Consider the following 14,895-nt stretch of genomic DNA (forward strand, 5'->3'; position numbering starts at 1 on the left):
CTTAGATATAACGATTTCAAATCTGACTAAAAGAAGGGAACCTACGGAAAATGAATGAGGGAATTGTGAATGACCTGGAAGCCAAAGAGAAGCTCACACAAGCACTCTTTAGTTATCTTACAGAAAATTCCCCCACTCTTCTCTCACCTGGAACAATTTCGTAAGCAATTAAAGTTATGATCAGGGATCACATAATAACCATAATGTCAAACAAATACTAAGAGAGTAACTAAAAGATAAACAGTTTAGAATGGGAAATTAAAAGACACAAACACCTGGTAATCAAAGGAAGATCAACTGAGATGCTAAGTGAAAAACGTTAAAATATGAATACAACAAAGTGGTCAGTGGCAGAGCTCACATATGGGTAAACAACGTGAAGGTAAAAAAATGTGATTTCAAAAAGGCTAAGAAAACACTTGCTAGCTATGTCAAATCTAGGAATACCAACTCATCTTTCACAGAAATAAAAATTGAGCAAGAAGGAATTATGACAGATATTAAGGAAATTACTCAGATATTCCATGATTACTAACAAAATCTTATAATCTGACTACTAATATAACTCCTGATGTTTGCTGAAATTACTCAAGCATTACTCATGTACCAAAATGATCAGATGAGGCATGATCAGAACTCAACAAACCGATTACTAAAGGTGAAATCATTAAGGCTATTTACTCACTCAAAACAGAAAAAGAGCCATGATCTGGACAGGTTCCCTGCCAGCTTCTATTAAATTATCCTTCGCCAGCCAATGATTCACATGGAGAAGCCATTCACACATTCACACCTACTGGACCTATAGGACCTAACTTTCCAGAAGCCACAATTGGGGTGATAATAAAAATCTCATTGATATAGCAAACTACAGACCTATTTCTCTACTAACTGAAGATTGCAAAATATTTTCTAAACACTTGGCATTCAGATTAGAGAAATATCTTACATCCTTAATTCACCCATCAAAAACTGGCTTCTTAAAGGGTAGAAGGACACAGATAACATTAGCTAATTCTCACATGTAACTAAAAAGGCAACATTATTGTCATCACCTACAATGGCATTGGCCTTAGATTTCGACAACACAAGAAAAGATAATCGGAAGTATGCTCAATTAAAAAATATGTGTAGAAGCGTCTCTGTACAAAATTAATCAAAATCACAAATTACATGAAATTATACAAGTATCACCAAATTAACAAGAATACCATCAGTAGACTTTGCACATTATTATATTTAGAAAGAAGAACAAGTTACTACTTTGGGTAAAACCTTATCTGGTAGACTCTATATAACCACAGATTCCATCATACTGGGTCTGGAAACTTTTGAGGCAATTCCACTGTGGACAAGAGATGGCACTGCTTGCTTGGGGTCGTCCATGCCAGAAATGACATGCACGTTGCCTATATAGGCACCACCACAGAGTGCTAAAATCAGACTCTTTCCACACCAGAAGCACAGAGCCATGAAGTTTGCAAATGTATCAGTATGCAGACACTAAGGTCCAGATTTAAGATCGCCTAGCGCCTCCTTGCACCACATTAGGGTCATTTTTTTTACGGTAATGTGGCCCAACGGGCCAAAATCGCCACGTCAGATTTACAAAGTGGCAGAAGGCATGCATTGCACCACTTTGTAACCCCTTGTGCCACATTTGCTAATCTGATATATACTCAGGATGGTGGTGCTGTGAGCTCTTTACAAAGCCCGGCATACGTGGGGTCCGGCTCAAATTCCGTTATTGATCATATACTAATCTCCAAGGAATTGCTATCAGTGTTCATTAGCAGCAAAGTCTTAGGCAACTGCGTAAGCAATCATAACCTTCTAACACTGGAACTTAATCTAGATCTAACTGGGAAAGCTTATAAAAACTCAGAACATAGGATAGAATACAGTACGAACAAAGGTATGACTATCAGGCCAGAGAAAATTGAAAAAGAAGCTTTCTAAAGAGATCTTTTAATATGCAATAAAACTAATACTGAAAGGGTGCTGCTTGATGATTCAAACCCAGCAGATGTTATCCAGGCTTATACCTTCTTAAATAATTATATGGCATCCAAATGAACAAGGAATCCTGTAAAAACTAGCAATAACCAGAGGTGCCTGCTCCAAGGCCCACAACTCTTTAGAGCTTCTTCTTAGTAAATGCCCACGAGATAAGATAGGAGTATCCATGGGCCCCTTTAATAACAAATGTTATAAGATGTGCTATTGTAGGCCCTTTATTCAAGACATGGGAGGAGGCCTCATTTTTTAAAATAAAAAAGTGATAAGAGCCAGCCCCTTTGCTACCATCCAATATCACTCCTAGATAGCATGGTTAGGATTTTAGGCAGGGTAATTTTGGCCAAACTGGAAACCTGGGCTACTGAGATGCAAGGGTTCTTGGATTTCCAGTTTGGACTTCTACCAGGCCTAGTAACGGTAGAGCAGTCCCTTAATCTATCCTAAATAGTCTAAAAATACACAAAGTCAAAAAAGGTGTGTCCATCTAGCCTTCATAGATTTAACCTGTGCCTTTGACACAGTGGATCACCCCAAATTATGGTCAATAATGTTGCAGTTAGGCATTGACACAGATATCATTACCCTGCTTTATAGGCTACACGCATATACTACAGCCACACTATGTTATAGTACCAGTGGGGATCTTACAGAAAAAATTCCCTCAGTAACTGGGGTTAGTAGCTGGGGTTAGATAGGGCTGTGTTTTGGCACCATTTCTCTTTTCAGTTTATATTAATGACCTCTGAGATTATTTGCTAAGGACAGGAAAAAATATCCCAAAGGTCAACTCACGACAAGTTCCTGTGTTAGTTTATGCAGAGGATGCTGTTACTATAAAAAGAACAGCAAATTGCCTTCATTCTTTTCTAGATGCTTTCAATAGTTTTATGGTCATCCTAGGACTTCTGACCAACCGCACAAAGACCTTTGTAATGAAATGTGACCCTAAACTATCCAAGACTATGAAATTTCTTGTTGAGGGTGAAGAAATCAGGAAAGCCCCTATTGTTACGTACGTAGGAGTACCGATAGATGTAGATTTTAACTGGAAGTTTTTATTAAATGTTAAGAGTTTTACAGTTCCAAAGGAAGATTTCAATAGTTTTTATATTCTCTAAAACGTTGGAGCACAAACCAATTAATCAATTGCTTTGCATCTTTAAAAGTAAATGTTTGTCTGTTGTCTCATTTGGTCCCGGAATCCGGGGTCATGCCAATTGTAAATCCCTCAAAATCATGGAAAAAAGGTTCATAAGAAGGCTGTTGGAAGTCCCACAATCCACTGCAATGTCCTTCTGTCATAATGAGGTTGGGCTGTACCACCTAGAAGATTGTATCAAATTGCAGCCCTTGGCTCACAATATGGAAAAGCCCAGAAGCCCAACTGAATAGAACACTCCTGACCGATTGTATGAACCTGGATAATGGCTTAGATATTGCTTGGCTTAAATATGTTAAATTGAGCTTTGCTAGGCTAGGTGCCCCAGCATATTTTTCTAACCCGGCTAGTCTACTCAACATCTCCCCCGGTAGAACAAAAGAGCTTTTTTACAACAAATTCAACTGGCATAAATCCAAGACAGGTGCAACGGGATGGGACTAATCCCATGGCAATTTCCTGTATGCCCTGCACTTTATTTGCTGATAACTAACAATGAGAGGCAGAAGTTTCTGCTGACCAGGTTTCGCCTTAAAACTATACATTTATTGCTTGCTTTCCCAACCAAAGAAGAAAGGCACCTGGTTTTCAACCCTTCCCCCGTCAATGTGAAGCCCTGGCAAAGCAAAGCACTGTGCACTTTACTCTATTTTGTACATTTTATACTCCCCAAAGACAGTTTCTTCACCGAATAGTACAAGCTCTAAAAACTAGTTATTTATGCTGTACTCAATTAGATTTTAAGTTCATTAAGAATTCGATCTAAATACCGATACATGTCTGTTACTATTGTTGCCCCTGTATTTTTAACCACTTTTAGATGAGTTTTTAAAAGGTTTTTTTATTGTCTATTGAATTGTATTTTCTTTTCTGTATGACTTTTATGGCTCAATAGAGTTGAATAAAGTATATTGATGATGATGACTCCATGAACTAACTCAGTGGGTGAAGTCTTGGCTCTGGTGGAATAAGCGTGCAAACTCTAAGGGGGTTGCTTCTCGGCCAATGAATAGCCAATTTTAATGCAGAGCACAATTCATTATGAGATGGTCCAAATCTGCACCCCTTTTCCTTTCTATGGCTCAACATACCCAAAGAAGAATTGATCGTCCACCCAAACTCTCTGGTATACGATCAATGCAGAGCAACAACATTCTGTTAAGGTTTGAGTCTTTCTTCTTCTTTGGACGGCTGAAGCAGAGCAAGGAACATTGGCAGGGTGATGTTCTAGCCTACATAAAAAAGTGTCACCACTTTTGGAAAAAAGAGGTAGGAGTTTTCAACACCAACGTATCTGGGTAGAATGATGTGTAAGGAGGGTGCACAGAAAGTGCTTGCATTTCACTAACCCTCCTGGGCGCTGCAATGGACACCAGAAAAGAATTTTGATGGTTGATAAACATAGAGGGCAACTGTGTAAGGACTTGAAGGGCAGACACATTTTAGATCCCTTAGTAGCATGATAAAGGGTCTTGAAGGGAACATTTGTGGGAGTCCTTTCAGAAAACGGGTCAGACTTGAACAGCGAAGGTTGGGCCAGCAACCACAAAAAAAGCAGATACAGCTGAAAGATAACATTTAACAGTGCCCTGAGCAAGGCCTTGCTGAGTCAGTGAGAGAACAAATAATACAACCTGAAACAAAGGTGTAGAAAGGGGCATCAACATTTTTGGAAGCACACCAAGCCACAAATGTGTTCCAACGACAGCCATATACCATCTTGGTTGAGGGATGTCTGGCTGTCAGAATGACATTACAGAGTTCCGAAGGAAGGTAACAAATTATCAACTGCCACCGCTCAATATCCAAGAATGAAGGTGGAGTGTGTGCCGGTCCGGGTGCTGGAATCCCTCCTGCCACTGTGACAAGCGATCCTCCCAAAGAAGCAGCCAGATCAGAGGATGAATGCTCATGCTCAGCACTTAGGTTTCTTGTGAACTCTGGGCAGGAGTTGTATTGGTGAAAAGTTGTGCAGAAGGCCAGGGTTCCACTTAAAACAAAAAGCATCTCCAAGTGAGTCGCCTTGGAAACTCCAGCATGCAGAATTGCTGAAATTCTGCATTCTCAGCAGTGGTGCATAGATCTAACCCAAAGTCTTCCCAATCACTGAAGATTCTTTGCACCACCTCCAGATGGAGTTGCCATTTGTGATCCTCTAGGTATCAACAGCTGAGTCTACTCTGGTATTCAGAGAACCTGCCAGATGTTGAACCGCTAGTGAAATGCCCTGACTTTCCAGCCATGACCAGAGATGCAGGGCCTCTTAACACAGGGCCCACAATCCCATCTTGCCCTGTGTGTTCCAATACCACATGGCAGTGATGTCTGTAAACACCTGTACTAGCATTTCCATCATAGAAGGAAGAAAGGCTTTCAATACCAGTCAGTTCGCTCACAGCTCCAGCAAGTTGATGTGGAGCAGAGACTCCACCAGAAACTAGAAGCCTCTAATCCTCAGCCTGGATGGTCACCCCATCTGTCATGCATCTGTCTCTACAGAAAGGTCTGGTTGGGGAAGGAAGAGGTGTCTGACGCTTGCCCACTCACGGTTAGTCAAACACCCGCAGGTCTCTTGCAGTTACTGCCAATATCTGGCCCAGGTCAGATAGATTGTTCTGATGCTGAGTCCACTGGCACTTCAGGTACCACTACAGAGCCTGCATATGCCAATGGGCTTGTGTCACCAGCAGGATGCCGGAAGCCAGGAGGCCCAGCAGCCTCAGAATCAGATTCATCAAAATACAGGATAGAGGCTGAAACTTCAGAATCATAACCTGAATATCCTGGACTAGCCTTTCCTGAGGATAAGCCCCAAACTGCACTGTATCCAGAACAGCTCTGATAAAGGTAAGGGTAAGAGAGAGTGTCAGGTGTGACTTTGCATGGCATGCTTATAGTGAACCCCAGCAAATGCAGGAGGTCCGCCATAGTCTGGGGGTGGGAGATGATTGCCTGGGGGAGCCACATTCAACAGCCTGTAGTCAAGGTAGGTGAAGACTGGGATCCCCAACTTCCGCAGGTGTGCTACTACCACTGCCATGACCTTGGGGAACACCCGAGGGGCACTGGTAAGGAGAACACAGTGAATTGATAATGCTCTTGGACTGCAGTAAACTGAGGTAGGCCTGTGAGCAGGTAGGATGGAGATATTGAAGTAGGAATTCTGCAGGTGCAGCACTACTATCCAGGATCGAATGCACACAGAACCTGAGCCAACTTGAGCATCTTGAACTTCTCCTTCTTCAGGAAGAAGTTGAGAAGGCGCATGTCTAGAACAGGGCAAAGGCCTGCGTCCTTTATGGGCACTAGAAAGCAGCAGGAATAGCAACCACAATCTGCTTCTAATGCCGGCAACCTCTTGATGGCTCCTTTGGCCAAAATAGCCTGTAATTTCTGGTGGAGCAGGGAGAGGTGGTTCTCCGTCAGCCAGTGGAAAAAGGGTGGCACAGGTGGCGGAGTTTCCAGAAAGGGGATGGAGTGAATGACCTGAAGTACCCACTTGTCAGATATTGCAGGTGACTGCGACTCCTGCCACCAACTGTGTGCCTGTGATGGTAAGCAGGCAAACTAAAGTGGTTTGAAGATTGTGGTTGCCACGAGGGTGGGGGAGAGGGTGGACATCTGGCTGGTTACTCGCAGGATTTGGCAGAAACGTGTTTGCAGCCACGAAAAGGAGAGGGGAGCCTCTTGGCCTTGGTGGCTGGGCAGGAATGCACATGGCTGGTAGCCTCTACCATAGCCACAGAGGTGGCTAAAGGCACAGTTGAGTTGGTGGGGGGGGGGGCATGGACAGGCCCAAAGAACTGCAGTAGCCCAGCTGTTCTTTAAGCGCTCCAGCGCTGAATCTGCCTTATCTTTAAAGAGGCAGAAGCTATAAAAGGGCATGTCCAGGAGGGTTGCCTGGATATCCCAAAAAAGCCATTAGATCTCAACCAAGAGTGGCATCTGAATGCAATTGAAGATGTTATTGATCTGTGTTGCAAGTCGGTTGTGTCCTGTCCGTAGTGAATAGTGAACCTTGCCGCATCTCTGCCATCTAAATAGTATGTGACAGTACGGCTCAGGCCTCCTCTGAGACTGTGGTCAGCGCTTACGCAGCCGAATCTCAAGCTGCATGGTTTTATCAGCCGAAAAGGCATGCTGCATTCACTGACCACAGTGCTAGGCTGGTGGAAGAAAACATCATCTTGCAATAAGGTGTCCAGCCTCTTTAATTCCCTATCCAGTAGTGTTGTAGAGAAGCCACCAGGGTTACACTTAGAGGTGAAGGCCTGCACAACCAAGATCTCTAGATACTGGGTGAGGAAAGCTGGGTCCCCAGGAGTGGGGCAATGATGACGAACAATGGTCTGTGCAGGATTTGACACAGGCCTTGAATGGGTTATCAATGAGGGCTTCATTAAACGGGAGAAGGGATTCTGATGGAGTGACTCACAGCTGAAGCACCTACTTCAAAACATCTGTTCTAACTGCCACCAAGGGCAGCTGACGGTCCAAGTCAGCCTCCTTGCGCACCATAGCAAAAAAAGGCCCCTTCATCTATTGCCACTGTAGAAGGATACACCAGGCCAGTGTCTGGTGAGGTGTCCAGACCACTGGCATCCACCAGTTCCTCATACCAGTTTTTGTCAGCCTCTCCAAGGGGGTTGTAGCCTTAGGTAGCCTCACATAACCGCCAATCATACTCCTCTCCGAGCCTATCAAAGAATGGTGGCACTGGCTCCGAGTCAGATGGTCTCTTTCCAGCCAGCGCCGAAGTTGGAGTCGGGCCGCTGATCTGGCTCTGTATCAGAGTCAGGTATGATGATGAGCATGGCGCTGCCATGGGGCAGTTGCACCGCTGGGAATTATATCACAGGAACAGGCTCCAGGGAAATTTGCAGTTTCATTTGGGATCCAGCATCAAATCCAAGGTGACCAACTGGTGCCACGGGTGGACCTGCCGGCAGGAATCCAGTGGGGTCATCGACCGAAACCAAGGGCCCTGACGTGCACCAGAGGGATCGGCCCAAATGAGGTGCATGGCCTCATTAAACTCACAGAGTGGGATGGGAGTGAGGAGGCGGGGGGAGCGTGTCACTCCAGCTCTAAGAAATTCAGGGAGGAGTGGAGTGAATTCAGAGGTAGACTCCGACTGGGAGTGGGGCCTAGAGTTACTTAATGTGTGCGTCTTGTCTGATGTCTTGGACCTGTACAGTGAAGTTGAAGAGCGATTCGACTTCCTTGATTTCTTGTGGGACTTATCCAATGACTTTGAACGCAAAGATGAGAGTTTGGAATGACTCAATGAATGGGCCCGGGACATTCGTCTGACCGGGACCTGGATCGTCGTGGAGGTGACTGGAGTTGGGTGACAAGGAGCTAGAACGCTCATTCAGCACCTTTGTATTTATGGGATGGCAGTCCTCAGAAGTCTTTGAGGCGTAGTCTGGCTCGAAGCACACAAGAGACACCAGATAGGAGCTTGTCACAGACACCTGTCTGTGACAGAAGCCACAGGGTCTACACTCCACTGGTTTCTTAGGGCACATCTCTATCACACTGGTAGACAAGGTCTTAAAAAAAGCTTCAACAAAATGTCAAAAAAATGTTAGTCAAAAAGTGACTTGAGATCGCTCTCTTCAGATCTGTGCTGACTGGTGTGTAAAAAAAACTAATATCAGAGCGCTGAGATGGGGCCTAGATAGGCACATCACTTCTGGGGCAGATGCCACTAATGCGAAGCCAAACGATTCCACCTACCAGCACGCAGAGGTACTGTTTGAAAAGCTTCCAGATCTAGTCTGACACCTGGGGAATATTCTAAGGTAAGGCATCTGCTGCTATAAGTCTCAATCAGGTAAAGCATGCTTGTGCTTCAGTGATCACATAGTGAGTGAACCAATAGTGCAGTGCAAAGGTGTGTATAATACCTTGAAACATGGAACAATAATGCTTTGATTATATGATTGGGTCTCGGACCTCCTAATACCACAACAGTTCAGTACAAATATGTTCATGTTGTTCAAGTCGTCAATGGCGTTTCAACCAATGAGAAATGAAGGGTCATCTTCAGGACAAACACAATTTTGTTGAAGCAAAAGCAAAGACATACACATGGCGGAATAATGAGACAAAAATATTTAATAATATATTTTTTTTAAAAAGACAAACAGGCTAGTATGCGATAGTAGATACTACAATATAACTCAATATAATAGTTGAAATATGGCAACTTAGAAAATCAGAAAGGTTGAAAAATTACAAAAAGTGAATTAATTTTTTGAAGTAAAAACAGTGAGTGTAGTGACCAATAAAATAGACTTGAGAGCCACCCTAGTGTGTCAAATCAATAAGGATTGATACTCACGAAAAAGGAAAAATCCCACCACATTTTAAAAATGAGATACTCATGAAGAAAAGGTGCTCCACTGTAATTTACTGGCTCGTCTAACTCATCTAGGCCAAAAAAAGGCATGAAACATAAATAGCGTGAGAGGGCAATAATTGCTGGCAATACAATGATGACAGGTAGTGAAGTTTACTTTGCATAGCAGCTCAAGGAGACATCTAACTGGAAGACAATGTCTGCATGAGTCGTTATATCCATACCAACACGGTTTAATGGATGCGCATGTGAGTCAAAGCACCCTAAACGTTCAAGATGGTTGCCCAACCCATCAGGTTGGGTGTAGAAATAGAAAAAATACTTCAATATCAACTCAAGTCCACAAAAGACTTTGGAGAAGGAAGGACTGATATTAAAACAGAAAGAAAATTATGGAAAAAACATTTGAAAAAATGGACATGTTGAAAATCAAAAAAGGTCCTTGTTTACATTCTAAAGAAAAAGGGAAATAAATGGAAAATCAATTCTCAATAGGCCCTCAGGCGGTCATGACTTCACTAAAAGTGAAGAAAATCATTATGAAATGTAATCGAACAATAGCAATGAAGCATAATGCTAAATACATAGGGAAATCGAAAGAACATAATCAATATGTTATAAGAGACACAATCAATGATACATTATGGAACACTCATTCCTCCCCAAATGCATATACAAAGGTACCAATCATGATCCCAAAACTACAAACTGGAACACATGTGGGAATATCAAAGATACATGAAAAGGCATTAGTCCAAGTCCAATGTTCACAAGAAAACAGGGGTGCATCAAAGGAAGACGCAATATTCTAAGCATAAATTATCGAGTTGCATTTCTCCATTTAGTTCAGTCCATTCAAAATACAGTCTCACTTGAGAATTCAGCAACTCTCTACCTTATTCAATAGAAGTCAAAGATCTCTTCCTGGCATTTTTTAACAACCTCAATCACCTTCCAGTGTGTGCCATTTTCACAGTGATTCATTTCACAAAGGTATTTCAGCAAAAGGGCTGACATAACTTTCCACCTACTTCAGCTACAGTGCTGGCAGAGATGAGTTTAACAAAGCATTATTGTTCAATTGTTTGGATCTATTGTAAACACCATTGCACTGCACTATTGGCTCACTCACCGTGTAATCACTTAATCGCCAAGCACTCTTTTTTCTTTCTAAGTATAATATTACACAAAGTATACTGATGGTATTCTTGTTCATTTGTTGATACTCATATACTTTCATGTAATTTGTGGTCTGAAGAATTTTGTAGAGAAAAGCTTCTACAAATATCTTTTAAGTGAGCATACCACAAGGGTCTGATTGTCTTTTCTTGTGATTAAATGCCCCTGGTTCCAGATTGTTCTTTTGGGCAGGCCCTGTTATTTAAAACAGTGAGATGCAGAGAAGGCATTTCGTAAAGTCTCTTGGACTTTCCTCGGGGATAATTTAATCCTGGTCCAGTGTTTGAAACTATTGTCTTTGTGTTATATCAGTACCCAGAGGGTTACGAGCTATGCTAACAATGTCTTGCTATTCTCAGAAGGAGCAAAAGAGGTGATCCAGGCCAGCCTAGACATATTCACATTGTATTCATAGGTTTCAGGATACACACTAAACACTGAGGCTTTTCCCTTGAATATTCTGTGCAAACTGGATATCATCTAAAACACTAATCTGAAATGGCAACCTATAAAAATGTAATACTTAGGCTTACATTTCCACAAATCTCCCAATCATAAAAGACAATATTGAAAAAGAAATGTTAAATTGAATCCACAACTTGATTGGCACTTGGTCTCCTAAATATATAACCTGGTGGGGCAGATTACAGCGTGTCAAAAAGATCATAGTCCCCACATATTAACTTTGTCACTAGTATGTTCCTTCTTCTCCTATCCCTGACCTTCTACAAATGGGTCGACAAAACAATTTCAGAGTTCATTTGGTGAAACAGAAAAAGGAGAATTGCTATGAATAAAATCAGAACAAACAAGGAAGAAGTTAGGGTCAGCTCTCCAAATTTCTTTAAATACCAATTTGCTTTTTTAATAAAACATATGATATACTGGGTACAGGATGACCTCATAGCTCCCCCCCATTACAGGTGCAAATATAAGGGGACCTCTAAAACTCCCTACTCCAATGGGTATCCTAATTATTAAACACCTTAAATGTATACATTCTTACAATATTTTAAAAGACTCAATAGAAGCTATTAAATATTTAGACATACTAAACACCATCAAATTAGGCAATTCTGCTTTTGCCTCCTTGTAGGACAACCCTCACATTAAGATTGAAGGTAAATTGCCATTCTGGCAAGGGTGGATTACAAAAGTCATACACTATATTAAGGATCTGATTAATAAAGACGACCCCATCTCTTTTGCTGTTTTACAAATACAAAACAATCTCCCAAACACTGCCTCTTATGATTTCCTCAAACTTAAAGTGACTCTAAATAACAATCAAAACTTTTAAGCCCCACAAATACCTGACCTAACCAAACAACTTTAACAACTTAACTTACAATACCATCAAGCTACAAAAATATACTAAATATAATCTTTTAAAAAAACTAATAGTAAACCTACACATCCAAAGAAACAGGGAATACATTTGCAGTAATCTAGAAGAAAAAGCTCCCTCTGATAAAACATGGGCCAATGTATGGAAATTTATTACCAAGTACAGAATTTCTCCCAGCATCTCACAATGCAAATACTGGATGATACTTAGAAGTTTTTGGACTTCACGCAAACTCTTTAGGTTATGACTTAGCAACTTGAATAAATGTTGGAATTGCCTAGAAGATGCAGACACTTCTGAAAACATGTTTTTCCATTCTAATGTCTTTCTGGGAGGAAATAAACTAATTAGTTGATGAGATCTTCCAACAACATATTGTACTTACACTATAAACATAGTCCTGGGGCTGTGGTGCTGTAAGCCACGATTACCATTAAAAAACAATGACTCTCTAGTTCTGGACCTATAAATTACTCTGGTGATGAAAACTATCTTTGTGACTGGAAGCACTCCAAAAGTATACCATACCACATATGGTGGTACTGGGTATGTTTCCTGAGGAACACACATAATATAGTACTGAACAGGATTCTTCCAGACGCTTTTGGTCTTCCCTCACCCTATATCTACAAAAATCAAAATAATCTTATTTGTCTCAGGAAGATAAAGCTCAATTTTGTCCCCACTGCCTCCTCCTATTCAAACCCTTAACAGTCTGCGACTAGTATTATAAGGCTCAGAAGTTCCTGCTAGGACATCCAAATTCATGCCAGGCCTACCTATCCCCCTACTCTTCTACTCACACATACTTGTCTCTCTTTTATTTTTAGTTGATCTCCAGTATAGCAATCTAGGTTCATTGTTGTCAAAACACATGCATGACGTTTGTTCGTACCTGTTACAAAGAAAATAATGTTCTGTCATACAATTCTGTAAACAAATTCTCTGGGAATATTTGTTTCTTCTTATGAAGCATGCCAATAAAACATACTGAAATTAAAAAAGTAAGCAAACTGCCTGTTTCTAATTTGTTAGAAAGCTACAAATATCAGTATTTATCAGCAAACTATTTTTGCTTTTTAGAAACTACAAGATTATGCTTTCCAGAGATGCCATCTCCATAAAACATACTGAAATTAAAAAATTTAAGCAAACTGTATTTTTGTGATTTTGAGAAACCATCAAATATCAGTATTTAACAGCAAAATAACTTTTTGATTTGTAGAAACTACACAATGGTGCTTTCTAGAGATGGCTAGTATTGCAACTGTAGAGTATGAATATATGGTACACCTGTGACCCCCACTGAGCTGTATTGGATGAGATATATATGCTTAAGAAGCAATGCATACAATGGAAGCTTGTAAATAAAACCAGTGTCAAACTGGCTCACCAAACATACACCACCGGAGAAAATTAGCTACATTTTACCTCGCCTCTGTGGTTGATGGTTTTGCACAAATGTTCCCATAAAGCATTCAGCTCATTTGTTCTGTACCGGATCTCAGCAAGCCTGCCATGAGAATTGTTTGTAAGGCTGGATACCATCTCATGGATTCCAATCATCTTGGTTTGCCCAAGACTTTCAATCTCCTTCATAAAGTCTTGAAACTTCTTTTCTTGCACCTAAATACCCCATCCATTAAACGTAGAGGATAAAAACAGCAGTTAGCATGATCAAATTTAATTGAACATAACGGTCACTACATGCAACATCAGACTGAACCAAAAACTAAGATGCAAATGTGAGAAAATGTCAACTACAAAAGATAAACATCAAATCAAGCAATCCGAATTGTAACATGAGATTAAAAACACCCATAAGAAACAAGTTACTTCCCTGTAAGTACTGTTCTCAGGCATTGGTATCTTAAATAGATTTACATGTCTAAACCATTCACAGTCCTTGCGTCGGGGTCATTGAATAACCTTCTAACAGCACTGTTTGTCAAACACAGACACTGTCATTCCAGAGGGAAAAAGACCCAGAATTCAGACAATCATAAGTAACCATTTTGTCCCCAACTCTCCCTAGAGGCCCCTGTACATTAGATTTTGTTACATAAGCTTGAAAAGTTATAAAGCACAGGTAAGCCTCAAAGGGGAAAGAGGGTGGTCTGCATGAAAATCTATGAACAATACTAATGCTGGAGAACTGTAGTTACAGGTAAGTAACATTCCAGCATTGTAGCCTACATAGATTTGCATGCATGAGAGGGAGTTATCACAAGTTTGAAAATGAGCAGGCCAACAGGTCCGGACAAACTCAGCAGCATTGCATTCATAAAAAGATCCAAAAGCTTGGGTGAACTTTTTACAAATAAAATATTTTCTACCTTCTAAGTACACACTGAGACAACTGGCTACAGAGTAAGTGTTTGTGGCAGATACTAAGACGGCATTGACTTTTTTCAACAAGTTAAAATCAGCTCTGGGAGTGGCAGATTACTTATCACTTAATCCTAATCTAACGTTGCATTACAATTATTGTACGGTTTTGGTCTTTTTCACACTCCTTCTAATGTAAATATTTTTCACTGTTAGTTTGACCCGTGCCTTCCGCATTATTCAGCTCATGCAATTTTATTATGTCCTTTAGTTTTGGAAGCACGCAATATGCATTTTAAAACTGTTGTTAATGTAGCAGGAATCTGTTTGGTACATACGCCATCTGAGTATCTATTGGTTAATCAAACAGGAATCTGTTTGGTGCATACAGCATTTGAGTATTTATTGGTTTTAGAAACAATGTTGCAATACCAGTAGCTTTATTTTTTTCACATATCCATTACATACAATAATATTTTTAGTTTATCTTTGATT

The 14,895-nt window shown here is 40.9% G+C and overlaps 1 protein-coding gene across 1 annotated transcript in view; it reads right to left on the reverse strand.

The window, feature by feature from the left end:
- Positions 1-14,895, reverse strand: part of SPTBN5 (spectrin beta, non-erythrocytic 5) — a 1,780,873-nt gene that overhangs the window by 170,097 nt on the left and 1,595,881 nt on the right. The window contains exon 58 of the mRNA XM_069208774.1: positions 13,504-13,698. Coding sequence (XP_069064875.1) covers positions 13,504-13,698 — 195 coding nt within the window. The remainder of the gene's footprint in view (positions 1-13,503; positions 13,699-14,895) is intronic.

The sequence above is a fragment of the Pleurodeles waltl genome, chromosome 9 (assembly GCF_031143425.1).
Source record: "Pleurodeles waltl isolate 20211129_DDA chromosome 9, aPleWal1.hap1.20221129, whole genome shotgun sequence".
Classification (NCBI taxonomy): Eukaryota; Metazoa; Chordata; class Amphibia; order Caudata; family Salamandridae; genus Pleurodeles; species Pleurodeles waltl.